Below are 21,405 nucleotides of genomic sequence, written 5' to 3'. Positions count from 1 at the left end.
CTGAGATTAGCTCTTAAATTGGTTTTTTAAATCTTATGTTCTGATTGGCTGATTTAAGTATCATATGGTATATGAGTGTTGCATGTTATCATTTTAAGATCTTACGACTCTAGTTGATTGATCTGAGGTTTGATTGACGGATATGATGGAAGATACTAAATCAACATTTCATAAGCACATGCGTAATTGGTTCATGTAAGTGATGACTTCTCATTGGTGGATCAGGAATCTAATTTGATGGTTCTGTTTTAATCTCATATCAAAGATGAGGATCCAATGGCTTATGTGCACTCCACTCTCGTGTAAAGCGAAAGACGGAAGATTGAATCTTATTTTAATTTGGGTTGTCCGTACGATCTGATCTAATGGCCCAGATTGACTCAATCTTTACCTCGAACTTTGTGCTATTTAAAAGTCCAATTTTAGGATTTGTGCAGAGACGCTATCCCCCCCCCATATTTTGACGTCCTCTACGCAGTGGTGAAGTCAGATTCAAGGTTTGATGCTTTTGTGATTTATTTTTCAAAATTTCTCAAAGAAAAAGGCATTTTGAGTAAATTGATGCATTAGGATCTGTGTCAGAGGCTTCCAAGACATGTTGCATGCTGCTACTGATGTTTAGAAGGTCTGCATCAATGGTGGTTGTAATTCTACATCGTTCATGAGGTAGTTTTTCATTCAAGTTTTCGTTCTAATCATTGAGTCTTGTTGGGGAGTGAGATTCATGTAATTTTGAGTGGTGAGATTTTAGGTTGATCATATAAACTCATTTTTAGTATTTAAAGTCTACTGATACAGTTAGGTGTGTGGGAGTATTTTCTTTGGTTCCTGTGTCATATGGAACTGTGTTGAACCTGTGTAATAAGGTTTTCAATAGAAATGTGCTGAGCAAAGCACGAAACTTGTGAAGGGGTATGGCTCCATGGATGTAGGTCATTATGCCAAACCACGTATATGCTTGTGTCATGGTTTGATATTTTATTTTGAAGTGCTTGCTTGCAGAGTGGGTGTTGTTCACTGGTAGACCAAGCTACTTTGTAGTGATTGGTGTGTGACCATACGATTATGTGTTGGTTGTTATAACCTGAGTTTACGAAAAATTTTAATAAGCACAGATTCACCCCCCCTCTCTATGCCAAGTGTCATTCATCAATTGGTATTAGAGCTAGACTCAACAATAGTCAAATCGACAGTTGAGATATCTCTCTAAGAATAATGGCACAAAATGAAGGTTCAGGTTATGGAAGGGCACCACACTTTGATGGTACTGAGTATATTTTCTGGAAGAACATAATGGAGACCTATCTAGGGTCTTTTGGGTATAGTGTTCTCAGATCGATATATACCAAGTTTGAGATGCCAGATACAGAACCGATCGATGAGGCAGAAATTAAGAAGTTTAAAAACAGCCTGAAGGCAATGAATGCACTTAAGAGTGCACTGACAAACACGGAGCTTGCAAAGGTCATGGATTGTAAGACAGCCAAGCAGTTGTAGGACAGGCTCAAGGGTGTGCATAAAGGTGATCAGAGGGTCAAGAAATCCAAGCTTCAAGTTCACAAGGCAAAATTTGAAGGATTGAAAATGAATGAAAGTGAAGACATTAAAGCCTATATGGTGAGAGTCAACGAAGTTGTCAATGCTATCAAAGGTTTAGGTCACACATTGAGTGATTCGAATATTTGTCAGAAGATTCTCATATCACTGTTGCCCAAATATGGCTCCAAGGTTTCAATTATTGAAGATCATGATGATATAGACAACTTGGCATTAGATGTTTTACAAGGAAAGATGAAGGCTTATAAGATGTGAACTGGGAAAGGAAAAGGCAAAGCTGAAGACAAAGAAATTTGTTTTAAAGTAATGAAGAATATGAGAATTGAGAAAAATTCTGATATTGAGTTGGATAGTGATGATGAGGCTGAAGCAAACTTTGTTAGAAATCTCACTAGAGGAAAAGGTAAGTATCAAGGTAAGCTTCCATTCAAGTCCTTCAGATGTGGTGATATTGGTCACTATGCTGCCTCTTGTCCTCAAAAGAAGAAATTCAAAGGCAATGGTGATGAAGACAACAACAACAACAAAGAAAAATTCAAAAGAAAGAAAAAGTTTACTAAGAGAAGATTTCCCAAAAGGAAAGTCTTTATCTCTAAGGAAAGTGATGATTCCTCATCTGATTTAGATATTGATGATGATTCAGACAGTGATGTTAGTGAGTGTCTTTTTATGGCTTATGAAGTCAATAAGGCTAAAAAATAGCTTTCTGAAGAGACAAAGGAAGTGGAAGCTATAGTGGATCTTGAGGGTGGGTTGGAAGAGGCGCTTGAGCAGCTTGATATTGAGAAGAAAAATAATAAGAAGCTGGTCAAGGTCTGTACAAAATAAGAGAAGGAACTGGAGAGTTTGAAAAATAGCCAGACCACTTTGAATGATCTTGAGAATCAGCTTGCACTCAAGGTTACTCAATGCAACAAGCTTGCTCAAGAAAATGAGGTTCTTCAAAGCCAAATCAAAGAGTATGAAGACAAAATCGACAACTATGAGCTGATGTGGGTTGAACTTAATGAGTTGAAACAGAAATTTAGAATATTTGATGAGAATGGAGTATCTCAAGAAATTCAGCTCACTCAATCTTAACCAAAGGAGTCAAGTCAGATTCTTGAGAAGATCATCAATAATCAAAGACTAGCTAGCATGAAATCAGGTTTGGGGTATGTTCATATGGAATCATCTGGGAATAATGAGAAACTTACCAAAAACTTGAAGAAGATGGATTTTTTGAAAGAAGGCAGCTCTACTGATGCAAGAGGAAAAGCTTTCCATGCAACAAGTAAGGGGGAGCAAAAAAAGAAACATCAAGAGCAAGGAAATCAGCAAAAGACTAATGCCTCTCATTTCAGATTCTATGGCACATTCAGGTTTGGAAGGTCAAGATTTCAAGACAAACAGAGCAACTACTTTCCTCGTTATTATTTTAAGTGTAACACCAATGGGCATAAGATAGCCACTTGCAAGTTCAACTCAAAGCAAGTGTTTTTCACTAGTAAGAACTCTTTTGCACCTTTGTTGCAAAATATGATGTGTTATAATTGTTGCAATCATGGTCACCTTGCTAGGAATTACAAACAGCTAATCTATTTCTCTTCCATAAAGAAGTCAAGTTAAAATAAGAATACAACTGGTTCAGATGTGAAAAAGCAAGTTAAGAAGGTTTGGGTTGAAAAAGTTTCAAGAGGAAAGAGTATTAACTCTTTGGTTGTTCAATGGATCCTTGATAGTGGTTGTTCAAGTCACATGACTAGTGATAAGAACAAGTTTATAGAGCTTAACCAATATGAAGGAAGGTCTGTGAAGTTTGGAAATATTGAGAGTGCCAAGATAGTTGGCAAGGGCACAGTGCATCTAGATGATGAGAAAGTGAAAACATCTGATGTTTTATATGTTTCAGGTTTGAAACATAATCTTCTCAGCATTAGTCAGATGTGTGACAAGGGACACAAGGTTATCTTTGATAAAATCAGGATGTGAGATCATAAAATCAAAGAATGGCAAACTTGTGGCATTAGGTGTGAGGACTTCTGGAAATTTGTATGCATTGTCAGATAGCACAGGTGGAACTTGCTTGGTTAGTCAAGAAGAAGAGCATTGGCTTTAGCACAAGAGACTTGGGCACATTGGCTTTGACAACTTGGTGAAGATCACTTCTCATAAGGCAATCAGAGATGTTTCTCAGCTAAAGAAGACATCCAATCCTATTTGTTCATCATGTCAGAGAGGCAAGCAAATCAGGTTACTCACAAGCCTAAAGAGTACTATTCTAAGAAGCCCCTTGATTTAATTCATACTGATCTGTGTGGTCCTTCCAGAACCCAAAGCATAAGTGGTCACAGGTATTTTATTATTTTCATTGATGACTACAGTAGGATGACTTGGATACAATTTCTCAAGCATAAGAATGAAGCTCTAGATATGTTCAAGGTGTTCCGAAAGCAAGTTTAGAATGAAACTGGAAAAACTATCAAGTGTCTCAGGTCTGACAAAGATGGAGAATACACCTAGGGTGTATTTGATGAGTATTGCTATGAGCATGGCATTAAGAGACTGACTTCAGCAGCTAGAACTCCAAAGCAAAATGGAGTTGCAGAGAGAAAGAACAAGATAAGAGATGGCAAGAACAATGTTGATAGAGAGTGGTCTTGGCAAGAGGTACTGAAAAGAGGTTGTGCACACTGCTGTGCATATTCAAAATAGATGCATGCTCAGAAGGTTTGAAAAGAAAACACCATATGAACTCTGGTATAAAAGGAAAGCTATAGCAAAATACTTTAGAATCTTTGGTAGCAAGTGCTTCATCTAGAATACAGAGGAAAATTTAGGCAATTTCAAGATAGGTTCGATGAGGGCATATTCCTTGGGTATTCAGTGAGAAGCAAGGCTTATAGATGCTTCAACAAGAGGCTAGACAAGATTGTAGAGAGCTCAGATGTCACTTTTGATGCGAAGAGCAACAACAACCCCAAAGTTGATAGAATTGACCATGATACTGACAATGAGTTCATTGAGAATGGTGATGAAGAAGCTGAAAATAAAAACTCAGCAACCAAGAATACAGCCCCACCTTCCTCGTAGTCCGAAAAGGAGGAAGAAGATGAAGAAGCAAACGTTTGAGATCGAAGAGACACACCTAGTAAAGGATGAAGAAGACTTGAAAAAAGATCATCCTCAAAATCAGATTGTTGGAGATCCTTCAGGAGTACAAACTAGAAGAATGCAAGCAAGTAATTACTACTCCCTTTTGTCTCATATCGAGCGTAAGTCTATTGAAGAAGCTTCAAGAGATTCAAGTTGGGTCAAAGCTATGGAGGAAGAGCTTGATCATATTGAGAAGAATAAGACTTGAGAGTTGGTTCCTAGACCTGTAGGTAAGAATGTAATTGGCACAAAATGGATGTTTAGAAACAAGTTTAATGAAAAGGGAGAGGTGATAAGAAATAAAGCGAGGTTAGTCTGCAAAAGGTATGCTCAGGTTGAAGGTGTGGATTTTGATGAGATTTTTGCACCTATGGCTAAACTAGAGTCTATTCGGATGTTTTTAGCACTTGCAGCTTACAGAGATTTCAAGATTTTTCAAATGGATGTAAAATCAGTATTTTTGAATGGAAATCTTGAAGAGGAGGTCTACATGGAGCAACCGGATGATTTTCAACTTTGTGAAGATGTTACTATGGTTTGTGAACTCAAGAAAGCTTTATATGGTTTAAAACAAGCTCCTAGAGCTTAGTATTCTTGGACAGCTATCTATATGAGATAGGCTTCAAGAAAGACATGGTGGATAGCAATCTCTACATTAGATCTGTGGATAGCAGCCCATTGGTTGTGGTTGTTTATGTTGATGATATCATATTTAGGGCCCACAACAGTGAACTATGCAAGGAATTTGCTGAGAGAATGCAGACAGAGTTTGAGATGTCAATGCTTGGCGAATTATCCTTTTTTCTTGGTTTACAGGTCAAGCAGATGAAGAATGGTATATTCATTTCACAAGCAAAGTATATTAAAGAGATGCTGAAGAAGTTCAACATGGAAGATTGCAAGCCTGTGAGTACTCCAATAATGACAAGTTGCAAGCTTAGCAAAGATGATGATTCTCCTGCAGTTGATCATACCATGTACAAGTCTATGATTGGTAGCCTATTATATCTCACTGCTTCTAGGCCAAATATTCTTTAAGTTGTATGTATGGTGGCTAGATTCCAAGCTGGTCCAAAGGAGACACATGTTGCAGTTGTGAAGAGAATTCTCAGATATTTAAAAGGAAGTATGGACTTTGGCCTGTGGTATCTCAAGAAAAAAGGATTTGAGTTGATAGCCTACTCAGATGCAGTTTGGACAGGTTGTGTCGATGATAGGAAAAGCACTAGTGGATGTGTATTCTATCTTGGAGAAAGTTTAGTCACATGGCATAGAAAAAAATATGACTCAGTTTCTCTTTCTACAGCTGAGGTTGAGTGCATGGCAACGACTTCTTGTTGCACTCAGATACTCTGGATGATCCAAATGCTAAAGGTCCTCCATGTTGAGTAAAAACTACCAGTGACTATCTATTGTGATAATACAAGCTCAATCAATATCTCTAAAAATCCAGTCATGCATTCCAGGACCAAACACATAGCCATCAAGTATCATTTTCTAAGGGAAAAGGTAAGTAGTGGAGATATTAAACTTGACTATGTTCCTACTGCTGAACAAGTGGCAGACATTTTCACTAAACACCTTCCAACATCTACATTTGCGTATCTTAGGCAGAGACTGGGAGTAGTTGCATCTACCTCACTTTAGTTTATCATTAGCACTGACATAGGGGGAGTGTGTCTGGTTACTGCATATTTTTTTTCCTTTTTTGTCAGGTTGGGTACCCCCATTGATCTTGTTGTCAAAGGGGGAGAGAGTCTTTGAGATAGGAAGTGTGTTTGTGTACTGCTATATTGCCAAAAATGCCCAAGGGAGAGATTGTTGATCTAAGTGTGTGTACTGGTGTATTGCCAACAATGCCAACAGGGGAGATTGTTGACCTAATGGCATTGTTGTCATTGTTGGTAACTTGGTGGACAGCAGTGGTATAAGGAATGTGCTAAGCTTATCTGTAAGTTAGGAATAAGGAACACTGTGTGAGCCTCAAAGCTACTAAATAAATTAAGTCCCCATGGCATATGAGCTTCCGATGAGAAGACAAGCATGACCTAGAAAATGAAAGGGGCAGCAAAATCCCATGGCATGTGAGCTTCCAATGAGAAGACAAAAAGCATGACCTAGAAAATGAAAAGGGCAGCAAAATCCCATGGCATATGAGCTTCCAATGAGAAGACACAAAGCATGACCTAGAAAATAAAAGGGGCAGCAAGATCTCATGGCATGCGTGAGCATTAAATATTTTATCATATAAGCATTGCCAATAAAATTAAAAAAATAAAGCTGTAGAAAGGCAACAACATTGGGTGCTTGACTCTTCTTGCAAGTTAGGTGATGCACATGGACAATGCCCATAGCTTTCCAAGAGGCTTTCAACACTTGACAATCCTGCTTAGGATGACATAACTCCTTGTGGTATCTCTTGGTAACACACAGTAGCATTGTAGTTTCATTTATGCTAATTTTTCGTGTTTGTATAGGATATTTTCCCATTGCATGAGTGTGAGTGTAGGCCACCTTGTTTAATTGTTTGAACATACTCATAATATCATAGATATTGTATTTGAGGTCTAACAACTTTGCTCTCAGAGATCTGGAGGTTTTGTGTATAGTTCATGGAAAGCATGTACAGGGTTGAAGACGTAATGGCTTGATTTGAGAGATGAATTCTTAATATGGAGAGGTTTCTGGTGGTTTGAGCTCTTGGTGGCTCTTATTTTAGTGTATTGGATATGTTCCACGAAAGTTCAAGGTTAAACTCGAGCTATATTGCCTCCTTAAGGTTCAAGTTCAAGATTTCTGAAAATTTAAGTCAAAATAGTGTTTTTCTCCGTTTGGAGTTTGGTTTCATGATTGGTGGGACCCACTAGTCTTTCGAGCGGCTACGCATGTTGAAATTCATGTTGGTGATCTGTTCCAAGTGTTACTTGAGCCAAACAATGGTTATTTGTGAGAATGACATGTTCAATTGCAAGTTTTTAAGTAAATCTAAAATTCAGCAACTATGACTAAAGCCTTTTTGAGACTTGAAAAGTGTGTATATGAGAGAAAAAAGACAAGTGGTTTGTACCAACATGTTTACAAAGTTTTTCTCTACAAAGTGAACAAACCACACAGTCATTCGAGCTATAGGTTGATGTATGTGAAGACCAGAAGAGTGCTTCAGGATCATTGTCAGTGAAGCTGGATAGCAAGTTTGAGTTAATTTTGAAGAGAGAGTGTGAACCCCACCTGGGGGTGCCATGTGTCAGGGGGTAGTAAGGTGGCATGTCCACCTTGGCATTTGATTGAGTCAACATGGCCATATGGCCATCACAGCCTTGACAGCATGGTTGCACAAGCACCAGTCCAGCAGCCTAGCACCATGGGCACAACAGCCCAGGCACCAGCCCCGCAGCTCAGCCCCATGGGTACAGCTGCCCAACCCTCTTGGGCATTTTCTCAAACATATTGTGGGTGCTCATATACTTGGAAAATATTTTGAGATTTTGAAAATCAAGCTACTGGAAGTCATTCTCTGTAACAATTTAGTGAATTTTTTGGAGCATTACATGGGAATTCCAACCGTACGGAAGTGAAGCCCACGTGGCAAAGAGTGGGAGATAAAAATTTCAGCTTTTTCTAACTTGTGTACAAATCATAGATGAGTCATCGTTTTCCCAAAAATGTTACATGGTGAATGGCTGAGATTAGTTCTTAAATTGGTTTTAAACTCTTCTGTTCTGATTGGCTGATTTAAGTATCATATGGTATATGAGCGTTGCAAGTTATCATTTTAAGATCTTACGGCTCTAGTTAAATGATCTGAGGTTTAATCAACGGCTAAAATGGAAGATACTAAATCAACATTTCACAATTAAGCACATGCGTAATTGGTACACTTAAGTGATGACTTCTTATTGGTGGATCAGGAATCTAATTTGATGGTTCTATTTTAATCTCATATCAAAGATGAGGATCCAATGGCTTATGTGTGTTCCGCTCCCGTGTAAAGCAAAAAACGGAAGATCAAATCTTATTTTAATCTAGGCTGTCCGTACGATCTAATCTAATGGCCCAAATTGACTCAAGCTTTGCCTCAAACTTTGGGCTATTTAAAAGTCCAATTTCGGGATTTGTGTAGAGACACTACCCCCCATATTTTGACGTCCTCTACGCAGTGGTGAAGTCGGATTCAGGGTTTGATGCTTCTGTGATTTGTTTTTCAAAATTTCTCAGAGAAAAAGTCATTTTAAGTAGATCGATGCATTGGGATCCATGTCAGAGGCTTCCAGGACATGCTGTATGCCGCTACTAATATCTAGAAGGTCTACATCGATGGTGGTTGTAATTCTACTTCGTTCTTGAGGTAGTTTTTCATTCATGTTCTCGTTCTTATCATTGAGTCTTGTTGGGGAGTGAGATTCATGTAATTTTGAGTGGTGAGAATTTGGGTTGATCATATAAACTCATTTTTAGTGTTTAAAGTCTACTGTGCTGATACAGTTAGGTGTGTGGGAGTATTTTTTGTGGTTCCTGTGTCATATGGAACTGTGTTCAACCAATGCAATAAGGTTTTTAATAGAAGTGTGCTAAGCAAAGCACGAACCCGTGAAGGGGTATTGCTCTGTGGATGTAGGTCATTATGCCAAACCACGTATATGCTTGTGTTGTGGTTTGATATTTTATTTTGAAGTGCTTGCTTGCAGAGTGGGTGTGGTTCACTGGTAGACCAAGCTACTTTGTAGAGATTGGGGCATGACAATACAATTGTGTGTTGGTTGTTATAATCTGAGTTTGTGAAAATTTTTAATAAGCACAGATTCACCCCCCTTCTCTGTTCCGAGTGTCATTCATCAGAAGGGAGGAGAAACATACCTGTAGGAGTTTTGGAGATGAGGGACAATTGAGTTTGGACTCCCAAATGCAAGGATTTGGGGCAGAAGTTCGAACAGACTCACCTCCCCTCTTCCTGGGTTCTAGGGTCAGTTTAGCACAAGAGCCAAATGAGTTTTGAAAACTCGTGGGCTAAGTGGTTTATAAAATGGCTTGAACGAATTTACAAATGGACCCAGGCATTGGGCCTCTATTCAAAAATCTGTTGAGTTTACTGGCTGAGCAAATTGAGGTTTTGGCTTGAACAAATTTAGCCAACGGACCCAGATTCCATGCCTCCGTTGGAAAATCTGTTCAGTACATTTTGTTTCCTTCCTCTCAGGATGTTGCTTTTGAGAACGGATTATCCAACAGATCCACATGACATGAATCCATTTGAAAACCAGTTCCAAATTTTAAAGGATGAATTGACGGTCGGATTCACGAACGGACTCATGGGGTTTGCCTCCATCGAAAATCCATTCGTCTTGAGACCTAATTTTTGGCTATTTCTTTCCCTATTCACTGATGTGTGGTATCTTTCCCCGTGCCTCTTCTTGTTTCATACCATGATTGTGCACGTACGTCCCTAGCGAAGGATGCTTTATTATTCTTCAATTTTATGATTGTGCTGACCATGCATGATGGTGTGATTTTTCCCCCTTGACAGGTAGCCACTATGGTCAATACCCGTCACCAGAACCATTCCCCTCCTAGGAATGACACCGTTGATGTTTCCAATACGGCCTTACCTGTGCCTCCAATTAACAATAATGCGAATGTTGCCGCATTGTTGGGAAACATGCTATGGGCTATGTAGCGAGAGCATCGAGAGGCAAAGCAAGAACAATGCACTTTCATTCAAAACATGACCAATCAACTACAAGAGATTGCCAGGGAAAGGCAATAGGTACCTCCCACGATACACATGGACCCCACTCCCACAGCTGCTGCAGCACCTATTATTCCTCTGGCCCCTACTGCTGCCAAAGTTCCTTTGGTGCAAGTAGTGCCAATTCCTCCTCCCCCTGCTCCAGAAGCTCCTCAAGTCAAAAATGTGGTGCCAGCTTGGGCAGATGCCTCCAAACTCTCAGAGAAATTCTAGAGGCATCGCCCTCCTACCTTCTACAAAATGGCTCACGATTCTATGTTTCTGGCTACATGGATTAGGGATCTGGAAAGGATCTTTGAAGTGCTGCACTGTAATGACAGCAATAAAATCAGGTGTACCACTTACCAACTCCGTGGCGATGCCAATGCTTGGTGGCATTCCTCTAAGGAAAACTTTTGGGCCAAGTACCCTAATGCCATTAGGGCACAGTTCACAGAGGCCTTCCTTGAGAACTATTTTCCATGGAACTTTTGCGATAAGAAAGAAGCCGAGTTTATGAACATCAATCAAGGGTCTAAGTCAGTCCTTGAATATCAACAGACCTTCGAGGATCATTTCTATTTTTCTCCAAAGTACATGAAGACTAAGGAGGTCAAAACAAGGAAGTTCGAGAGAGGGTTGAGGCCCAATCTCAGTACTTTTGTGGTGCTGCACAAGTATCCTACTTATGCAGAGGTAGTCCAGGCTACCAAAGTTATCGAGGACCAGCAAAGGGAGAACTACAGGGCCATACAAGCTGGCAAGAGGCCCATATCTTCTTTTGATTGCCTAGGGCCTAGCAAGTTCCAGAAGAAGGGACCCTACACGGCTACATCTCCAATTCAGCCCCGCAGACTTGATGCGGCCCAAGCCCCCAAGTCCACACCTAGTCCTCACTATGGGACCCAGACCCTCATATGCTACAACTATAAGAAGTCTGGCCACATGATCAAGGATTGACCGCATCTATGGCAGACAAGTTCTTGGCCAACTGTGTCTTCTAAGGCACCCTAAGTAAAGGTAGTCGTTCGCTCTCTTCTTCCCTCTCCAGCCAACAGAACCCATGGGTGATTGTATTCTGTTACTAATGAAGAAGCTCAGGCTGACCTAGTGTCATCACAGGTATCACGCTCAACTCTTCAGAAGTGCTTCTTTTATGTTTGGGTTGTTATGATTGATTGTTTAATGTCTGTCAGGTATGATCTCTGTTTTCTATACCTGCTTACGTGTTGTTTGACTCAGGAGTGTCGCATTCTTTTATATCCCTGAGAAGTTACCTATCAGACCGGCAAGTATGGTGCAAAAGCTTCTAGTTAGTACACCGACGGGTAGCAAGGTCGAGCTTGACAAAATTTTTAATTCTTGTCCCATGTGAGTGTGTAACCACGGGCTAGAGGCTAGTTTGATAATCCTGGACATGAAGGACTTTGACGTAATCTTAGGAATGGATTGGTTGTCCACTCATAGGGCCAGCCAAGGGAAGGCCAGGAATTTATGTTCAAAGGCAACAAACGTGAGAAGCCTAAGAAGGCCATCATCTCTGCTCTCCAAGTCCAAAAGTTGATGGAAGAGGGTTGTCAGTGTTAGCTGGCCTCCGTGGTAGACACCAAAGCAAGGGTTATACCTACGGAAGAGATAGGTGTGGTGAGAGATTTTCTGAACGTCTTTCTGGAAGACCTCACACGGTTACCACCGAATAGAGAAACGGAATTCATGATAGACCTAGTACCTGGTGCTACCCCAGTGTCTAATGCCCCCTATATAGGATGGCCCCTACAAAGTTAAAGGAACTACAGGAACAACTTAATGACCTATTGAAGAAAGGCTTCATTAGACCCAGTGTTTCACTGTGGGGTGCATCTGTTTTGTTTGTGAAGAAGAAGGATAATAGTATGTAGATGTGCATTGACTACCGTGAACTCAACAAACTTACAATCAAGAACCGATATCCTTTGCCTAGGATCGATGACTTATTCGATCAACTACAGGGTGCTAAGGTGTTCTCAAAGATCGACCTTCGATCAGGGTATCATTAGTTGAAGATCAGGGGTAGTGACATCAACAAGACAACATTCAGATCTCGTTACAATCACTATGAATTCTTGGTTATGTCCTTCGGATTGACCAATGTCCCGACAGCCTTCATGGAGTTGATGAACCGGGTGTTTTATGACGTTTTAGACAAGTATGTTATCGTCTTCATTGATGACTTCCTGGTCTACTCTAAAAGTGAAGAAGAGAATGTAGACCACTCTACCTCATATTATAGTGTTAGAGAGAGAAGCAATTGTATACCAAATTCAGCAAATGTAAGTTTTGGCTGCAATAAGTGGCATTCCTAGGACACCTTGTCTCTACCAAGGGTATTGAAGTAGACCCCGATAAGGTAAAGTTTGTAGTTGATTAAGAGACACCCAAGAGTGTGGCAGACATTCACAGCTTCCTGGGTCTGGTCAGCTACTACATGAGATTCATTGAGAACTTCTCAAGGCTTTTAGCTCCTATGACTCAACTGACCCGGAAAGGAGTGAAGTTCAAGTGGTCTGATGCTTGTGAGAAGAGCTTTCAGGAGTTAAAGTAGAGGCTGATTTCTACTCCGGTATTCACCATTCCAAATGGTACTAGAGGGATGGTAGTTTATAGTGATGCTTTAAAGATGGGCCTTGGTTGTGTTCTAATGCAAGATGGGAAGGTAGTAGCATATGCCTCTCATCAGCTAAAAGATTATGAGAAGAATTATCTAACCCATGACTTGGAGATTGTAGCTATGGTCTTTGCTCTAAAAGTTTGGAGACATTATCTGTATGGTGAAAAGTGTGACATCTATAGTGATCACAAGAGTCTCAAGTACTTTTTCATCCAGAAGGAACTTAACATGAGACAGAGGGGATGGTTGGAGATAATAAAGGACTATGATTGCACCATCCACTACCATCCCGATAAGGCAAATGTAGTGGCGTATGCCCTTAGTCAAAAATCTCAAACCTTATCCTTAGCATCCTTAGCTGTCAGTAAGGCACTCATTAAGGAAGCAATGAATATGGATCTGAAACTATCGGTAGAGGGTGTTACCCTATCTTTAGCAGCCCTATCAGTATAATCAACATTGGTGGAAAGGATTCAGTCTGTCGAGCCCTCCAATTAAAATTTTTAGGAGATTATTGAAGCTATTTAGGGAGATACACAGCAAGATCTAGACTTTACATTAACCGAGGGTGGTGTCCTCATGTTTAGGGATCGGTTATGTGTTCCCAAAGATGATAAACTGAGGAAAGAAGTTTTGTCAGAAGCCCACGACTTTCCTTATTCAATCCACCCATGTAGTACAAAGACGTACAGAGACTTAAAAGGACACTACTGGTGGAGTGGAATGAAGAGAGATGTAGCTGAATTTGTGGCTAGGTGTCTCATTTGTCAACAAGTGAAGGCAGATAGGCAGCGGTCCTATGGCCTTTTATAGTCATTGCCCGTGTCAGAATGGAAGTGGGAGCATGTTACAATGGACTTCGTCATTAGGTTGCCTCGTACACCCAGGGGTGTTGATGCCTTATGGGTCATTGAAGACAAATTGACGAAGATAGCTCATTTTATCCCATTAAGATCTCGGACCGTGATCCCAGGTTCACATCCAAGTTTTGGCATGGATTCCAGAAAGCTATGGGTACCTTGTTGAGTTTTAGTACAGCCTTCCATCCGTAGACGGACGGACAGTCCGAGAGGACCATACAGACATTAGAAGACATGCTCTAAGCCTGTGCCATTGACATGCAAGGTAGCTGGGATGAGCATATCTCGCTCATCGAGTTTACCTATAACAATAGTTACCAAGCTACCATTGGTATGGCACCGTTTGAAGCTCAATATGGGAAGAAATGCCGAACACCTTTGTACTGGGACAAAGTAGGTGAGCGACGTATCCTTGGGCCCGAGTTGATCCAAACAACTTGTGAGAATGTGGACTTGATTTGTGAATGAATCAAGGCTGCCCAGTCTAGACAGAAGGGCTCTGCAGACTTAAGGTGAAAGGACTTAGAATTTTTCATCAGTGATAAGATGTTCCTTAAGGCGTCGCCCACCAAAGGTGTGATGCAGTTCAGCAAGAAGGGCAAGCTGAGTCCAAGGTTTATTGGGCCTTATGAGATTCTTGCAAGAGTCAGACCGGTGGCGTATCAATTGGCACTTACCCCATCCTTAGAAGGCGTGCATGACGTCTTCCACGTGTCAATGTTGCAAGAGTACATTCATGACCCAAGTAATATCCTATCTCAAGAACCACCGGAGCTTGCAGCTGATATGTCTTACAAAGAGCGACCTGAGAAGATTTTGGACAATAAGGTGGTAAATCTTCGCAACCGACCTATTCACTACGTAAAGGTGAAATGGTGCAACCATCCAGAGGAAGAAGCATCTTAGGAAGCTGAAGTGGAGATGCGAGCAAAGTATCCTTCCCTTGGTCTCTTACAAGGTATGCCAAATTTTGAGGATGAAATTTCTTGTAAGGTAGGGGGAATGTAATACCCGCACCCGAGGTTCTAATTAATTACTAATTTCTTCCTCATGATGTGTAGATACTGCTGCCTTGTATGCCAGTGAACTGTTCTCAATGGTGGTCAAGCCTAGTTACAAGATCATCGATCAGTTCACAGGTTTATCGGTCAAAGAAAGGTTCCTCAATCGGGATTGGGGGAGATTCGTCGATGGTGACTTCATCACCTATCCTCATAGTATGAGCCTCAGGAGCGAAGAGTACAAGAAGACTTTTCCTATGTCACCATATTTAGACACTCCGCTCAGTGATGACCTTAGCATCGCGGTTGGGAAACTCTTCGGAATCACGAAGAACACGCTGTGACGATTGAGAGATAAGTTACTGACCTTGAGTGTGCTTGTGCATCCTCCTCTCTATGACCTTGAGGTGTGAGTCTAGGTCCCAAGGCCTCCTTGTGTGTTCCTGCCCTTTAAGCTGCAACGGATTTATGAACCAACCCACTGCTGGTGAGTCTGTTCGATAATCTGTTCGTGCTGATTGGCCTGTTGTGTGTTCCTTTCATATGGGACCCTCAGACCCGTGTCCCGGATATGATAACCATGTTCTCGGACATGGTGGGACCTGCCCTTGACCTCCTCTATGTTGTTGGGCCATGGTTGTGGGCCCACAAGCCCAAAATCTATTTTAATGTGTTTCTTGTACATTGAAGGCCCAAGCTAAATAGGCCTTAAGTGGCTACTTTCTATAAACAGAACCTAAGCCATTCATTGGCCATTTACTATCTACACCAACCCAAGACCAAGCATTCAAGAGGAGAAGAGAAAGAAGAGAACGAAAGCAAGAGAGGGGAGGAAGGGACTTGCCACTTGGAGAAACACCACTGGCTTCGCACCTTGTTTAGGTAAGCACTCTTACTACCTCTATCTCCTTCATCTCTCCCAATTTTAAAAGGCTAGGATCAATGGTGACCTAGGGTTCTATTGAGACCAACGCTGAGCTCAAGGCCTTATGGTAGTCCATGTTTGGGCTATCAGTCCCCACCTCAAGCCCCAAGAACTACATCTAAGCAACCCAAGTTGCTGTTCTGCTATCCCTATGACCTAACCTTTTGAAATGGACTTTGGAAGGATTCCAACCCTTCCATTCTTAAGACTTAGCTTAGGAGAGATCATGGTGACCCTAACTGACATAGGAATGACCCTTTCCAAGACCTAAGACCATAGGACAACTAAGCATTTGGGTTGGGAAGCAAACAACTTAAAGAATTCGTATGCTGGTTTGAACGGATTCACAAACGAGCCCAGGCATTGGGCCTTCGTTCGAAAATCCGTTCAGCCTTTAATGGTTTGAAAACTTAACTTTGGGCTGAACGGACACCAACGAACCCAGGGTCCTGCCACTATTCGAAAATCTGTTCAGTCCATTTTCACTCTCTACTCTCGGGTCTTTATTTCCTGAGAACGGATTGACGAACGGATCCACTGGGAGTGCCTTTGTTCGAGGTCTTTTGTGCTATCATGAATGGTAGCTTGTGGGAACTCTTTGTGGGACCCACCTACACTCTTCTAACACTTATCTCACGTATCCCTAGGCAGTCTAATTTATTCGAGGACGTGTATCTGGTAACCTGGTGCATCAGGTAGGCAGCTGGCACCATATTATATCCAGCCAATCCCTTTTGCATGGATCCTAGAACATTCTTTTCTATTATTTTTTGAGTATCCATTATCCTTTCTTACACCATGTCCTTTGATACTAATCTTGGTCATAAGCATAGGATTAGATTTGCATCCTGGAACATCGGATCTTTGATAGGTAAGAGTATGGAGCTGATAGATGTTATGCAGAGAAGAAGGATTAATGTTGCATGCATTCAAGAAATGAGGTGGAAGGGCCACAAAGCCAAAGCATTAGATGACTTCAAACTAGGGTACTTGGGAAACGAATGTGAGAGAGGTGGAGTGGGCATAGTTATAGGTAAAGACCTTAAGAACGAAGTAGGGGATGTTAAAAGATTTGGAGAGCGGATCCTATCTATCAAACTGGTGCTAGACAACGAGGTTATCAACATAGTTAGCGCCTACACGCCCTAAGTAGGATTGGATGAGAGTGTTAAAGTACAATTCTGGGAACACATGGATGGTTTTGTGCAAGGTATTGGTTAGGGAGAGAAAATTATTATCAGAGGTGATCTTAACGGACATGTGGGCAAAGATCGTAGAGGATATGAAGAAGTTCATGGAGGCTATAGAGTTGGGGAGTGGAATGAAGAGGGGATCTCAGTGTTACATTTTGCAACAAGGTTTGATATGTGCATTACAAATACTTTTTTTAAAAAGAGAGAAGAACATTTAGTTACCTACAAGAGTGGATAACATGCAAGCCAAATAGATTTCTTACTAACTAAAAGGTCTGATAGACTTCTATGTAAGGATTGTAAGGATATACCTAGAGAGAGCTTCACTGCTGGTCTTAGATATGTACCTTGGTACGAGGCAACGTAAGAAGGTGAAACAGGTTTGCCCTAAGATAAGATGGGGGCAACTACAAGGAGTTCTCTTAGAGTCTTCTACCGATAAAGTAGTTTTATAAGGAAAGTGGGACTTCGAGGGAGATACCAACGAGGTGTGGATTGAGATGACGACTTGTATTAAGATGGTTGCTAAAGAAGTACTAGGGATTTCAAAGGATATGCAACTAGCCCCTAGAGAGACTTGGTGGTGGGATGATGAGGTCCAAGCAGCTATTAAGACTAAGAAAGACCATTTTAAGATCTAGCAAAAGACTAATGAAGCAGACCTATGGGGCGGAATGTTGGGCAATTAAAAAGAGTAACATAGATCAGATGAGTGTAGCGGAGATGAGGATGTTGAGGTGGATGTACGGTAAGACCAGAAGAGATAGAGTACGAAATGATTGTATTAGAACTGATTTGGGAGTTGCACTAATCCAAGACAAGCTCCGTGAGAGCCGGTTGCGGTGGTATGGTCATGTCCAACGAAGACCCATTGATGCACCAATAAGAGTGACCAGATTCAGCTTGACGGAGCAAAAAGAGGTAGGGGTAGACCTAAAATGACTATTGTAGAAGTGGTAAGAAAGGATATGCATGTGGTAGGGCTTGATCCTAGTATGATCGTAAATAGAGTTGTTTGGAGGACAAAGACCTATGTAGCCAACCCCTTGTAGGGGATTATTCCTAGGATGCTGCTTTGAATATTGCTTTGACTTCTACATTTACCTATTTTCTTCTAACTCCCTTTTACTCCTTTTATTTCTCCTATTTCCATTGCTATCATAGCATCTATCGGATCCATGTAGCCGACCCCATTTAGTTGGGATAAGGTTATGGTTGTTGTTCTTGTTGTTGTATATCTGGCAACCTCTTCTAAACATCTGAATATTACGCGAATCTTCGGTGAGTGGGTTTTGGGTGATTGTTGGGTTTGTTTATCATTAAATATAAATTTATCTTGCTACTTGTGTCATCAATAAGCATATTGCATATTAGCATTGTTTACCTTGATTATGAATTGACACGAATGTGGTTATGTGTTTTGCTTCATTATTGTATAGGGTTACGATGCTAGGTGTACCAGTACCGGAACCCCAGGAATGTTTATGAACTTTTATTGCTTGTCATTTTGGCCTGTATGTGTCGTGTCGTGTTGGTACCCCGGTGCTAGATGGAATAGGACGTTGATGCACCTGGAATACCTCTCGAGATGATAGGATTTGCATGTAGTATATCTGGGACTAGGTTTCATTTCCCTTATACTACGACCCTTACCAATAGGGGTTTAGGTGTTGGGTGATCAGGGCTCCTTGCTTGTGGGGGAGAGAGGCCAGCTCAAGGATGACTCCTAATCATCGGGGTCTGTCATTGGGTGGCTTTGGTGGCTTCGACCGGCGTAGGCCCCTAGGTGACAATTGAGGTTTTACTGTGGCGATAATATAAGTGACCCATAGTGACTCCCAAGTTATCATAGTAGCATATACCTGGACTTAGATTGTGTGCTAGGCTGAAAATCTATTAACATCTACATTCATCATGGACTATGTGTGATCTGTGCGTATGTGCATTCCCCATCCCCTCACTGGCTCAGTGGAGCTAACCTCCTATGTACACCTTCTTTTAGGTTTGATGCAGATGATGATTATTTGGCTGGTCTCGAGGTCCAGTCTATTGACTACGACGGTATTGGCACCGAGGAGCCAGAGGCTGTGTTAGAGGAACATGGTGATGGATGTCCTTGCGACGATTGTGCCTACGGGCCATCCTGATACTGGGGATTTGTTCTCTCTTTCGATTCTTTGGGGCTTTGCGCCTGCTCTTAACTCTTATCTGTATTACATTACATTTTTTTGAGTAGTTATATGATGGTCAGTCGGATAACTGTTAAAACTATGATGTATCACTTAGTCGATTGAACATGCTGTAACTACTGTACTAACGCTTCCGCTTTATTCTAATCTTGAAATGTAATATTCCCTTTTTCCCTGCACTCTGATATTATTGTGTAATCTAATATTGGTTAAGACGGTGGTTGGGACACTGTATCTGTGATCCTGTAGAGGTAGTACGACGTGTGTCATCCTAGTCACCCATTCATTTGTACTTTACTCCTTGTTGGAATGGGGGTGTGACACTTAAAATCACCAAAGAACAAAACAACAGCAAAGTAAATAAGTGTTCAGATCTAACCTGTATATCTGATAGAATGATAGCTAGGATGGATTAGATTGTAAGGAATGAGAACTGCTGCTGCGAATAGAGAAACACTCGATTAATGGTGGAATTAAAGCTAGAGCGAATAGACTCGTTGTCGGGTATTTGTTCCTTCTGTCGTTCTTAAATGTCTTTTTTTTTTTTTTAATTAATTCGAATGCTCACAATTCGCAATGGATTTTCTATTTTTCCCATTTATTTTCCCTTAATTGATATACAACAGAATGGTCGTAAATAGGTTGGATTGAGAAAAAGAATCAGTGGAGGATTCCAATAATATTTCAAGGCTACTAGATTTCTTCTCTCTTATTTTCTTCCCCTATTTAGTTATTGGGGGTATGCTGTGATTGTAACAATCTCTTCCATTTTCTGTACTGGTTTCATTGCCAGGACCCGGAAGGAACAGGAAAACAAAAACACAAAAACAAAATACCAGATTGGAAAAAAGAAGCAAACCCTTATGATGTTAACGATCAGATTGCAATTTTCTTGATAAAGTTCAAGTGCTAATGATATTGTTGTATTGCCTTATTAGGGGAAAGAAATGATTCTTTGCTTGTTCGATTTTCCTGTTGGTCTGGCTCCGGATTCTTTGCTTGTTCGATTGAAACGTAGAATGAAGTGGAAAATTCATGCTTAAGAGAAACTTGGAACACCATCAAAGCTGCAACTCGAGAAAGGGAAAGGGCGATTTGGGTATTTTGCTTTTTCAACTTCTGTCATTTTTTTTTGACTTTAAGAGTATTTTGGTAAGTTATCCCTAGAAAAGATATAATTGTACATTACCTTCTTCACATTAGCATTTAACGACTGAAATTAATGACATGGACTTAAATAGATTTGTATCATGTCATGATTAGTTGTTAGGATTTTATAGAGTTTCCTCATTATACTTTATTAATATTTACGGCAATAATTCGTCATGATTAGTTTTTGGAGTTTTACTGAGTTTCCTCTTTTGTATTCACAGAAATAATCTGCTGCAATCATTCATGATTTCTTGTTGGGATTTTGACGAGTTTCCTCATTATGTTTTGTAACGTTAAAATTTTATGTTCTTGCTTTCTTTTTTTCTTTACTAGTACCAAGAAATTTCTTGAAATTTTCAAATAAAAAATGTAAATCCTTATCCTATTAAAGGCATGACTGATGTCCTAGGGTCTCATAATTAAATAAAAAAAAATTCATTCAATTTTTTTCTTTTTAAAGATTATGACCATGAAACTATTGGACCTTGGAATTCCTATAGACTTGGGCTAAGTTTCGGTTGATTGGTTGAGATGAAGTTGGTAGAATGCCCTTTGAGAAAGAGGAGGGGGTTCTAATGAAGTCCTCCACATTGAAGGTCAGACATCTTTTAAGGTCTATAGCCCATATTCAAAGTCTCCAATGTCCTATACACATTCATAGAATCCAAAGCTTCTTAATATGCCAAATGGGTCCTTAAAACAGCCAAACATTACACAAAAAAGAACAGGGAAAACCAATCATTAAATTACATATATCTATAAAAGAGCATAAGGTTTGACTTTTGGCCACATATGGTAGGAATTGTGGAGAAGAGAGAAACAAAGGGGTAATTCAGTCAATATGAGTTATGGATCAAACTTCGCACAATAATAGCATTAAAATTAAATGACATGACCGGGAAAGGCCAAACTCCGGCGGCCGATAAATACATCACTGGTAAATTCGTCTTAAAAGCTCGAAGCTGTACTCGTATGAGAGAGAGAGAGATGCCTCGAAAGGGTAGAAAAGGATATAAAAGCTTCT

General features: G+C 40.6%; 3 protein-coding genes across 3 annotated transcripts; all 3 read left to right on the top strand.

Moving 5' to 3' along the window:
- The first annotated feature begins 5,325 nt into the window (after window positions 1-5,325).
- Window positions 5,326-5,730, top strand: LOC122668616 (uncharacterized mitochondrial protein AtMg00810-like). The gene has a single exon (XM_043865156.1). It carries the CDS (start codon window positions 5,326-5,328, stop codon window positions 5,728-5,730), a length of 405 nt encoding a protein of 134 aa, XP_043721091.1.
- A 4,945-nt stretch (window positions 5,731-10,675) lies between these two features.
- LOC122668615 lies at window positions 10,676-11,374 on the top strand. The gene has a single exon (XM_043865155.1). It carries the CDS (start codon window positions 10,676-10,678, stop codon window positions 11,372-11,374), a length of 699 nt encoding a protein of 232 aa, XP_043721090.1.
- Window positions 11,375-14,467: 3,093 nt separating this feature from the next.
- Window positions 14,468-14,827, top strand: LOC122668614. Its single transcript, XM_043865154.1, has one exon. The coding sequence runs from the start codon at window positions 14,468-14,470 to the stop codon at window positions 14,825-14,827; it is 360 nt and encodes a 119-aa protein (XP_043721089.1).
- Window positions 14,828-21,405: the final 6,578 nt, after the last annotated feature.

The sequence above is a fragment of the Telopea speciosissima genome, chromosome 7 (assembly GCF_018873765.1).
Source record: "Telopea speciosissima isolate NSW1024214 ecotype Mountain lineage chromosome 7, Tspe_v1, whole genome shotgun sequence".
Lineage (NCBI taxonomy): Eukaryota > Viridiplantae > Streptophyta > Magnoliopsida > Proteales > Proteaceae > Telopea > Telopea speciosissima.
The sequence above is the reverse complement of the archived record's forward strand: the minus strand, read 5'-3'. Positions and strand labels throughout refer to the sequence as shown.

Coding starts and splice junctions, on each gene's coding strand:
- LOC122668616 (XM_043865156.1), top strand. CDS start 5,326: ATGGTGGATAGCAATCTCTACATTAGATCTGTGGATAGCAGCCCATTG.
- LOC122668615 (XM_043865155.1), top strand. CDS start 10,676: ATGGCTCACGATTCTATGTTTCTGGCTACATGGATTAGGGATCTGGAA.
- LOC122668614 (XM_043865154.1), top strand. CDS start 14,468: ATGTTCCTTAAGGCGTCGCCCACCAAAGGTGTGATGCAGTTCAGCAAG.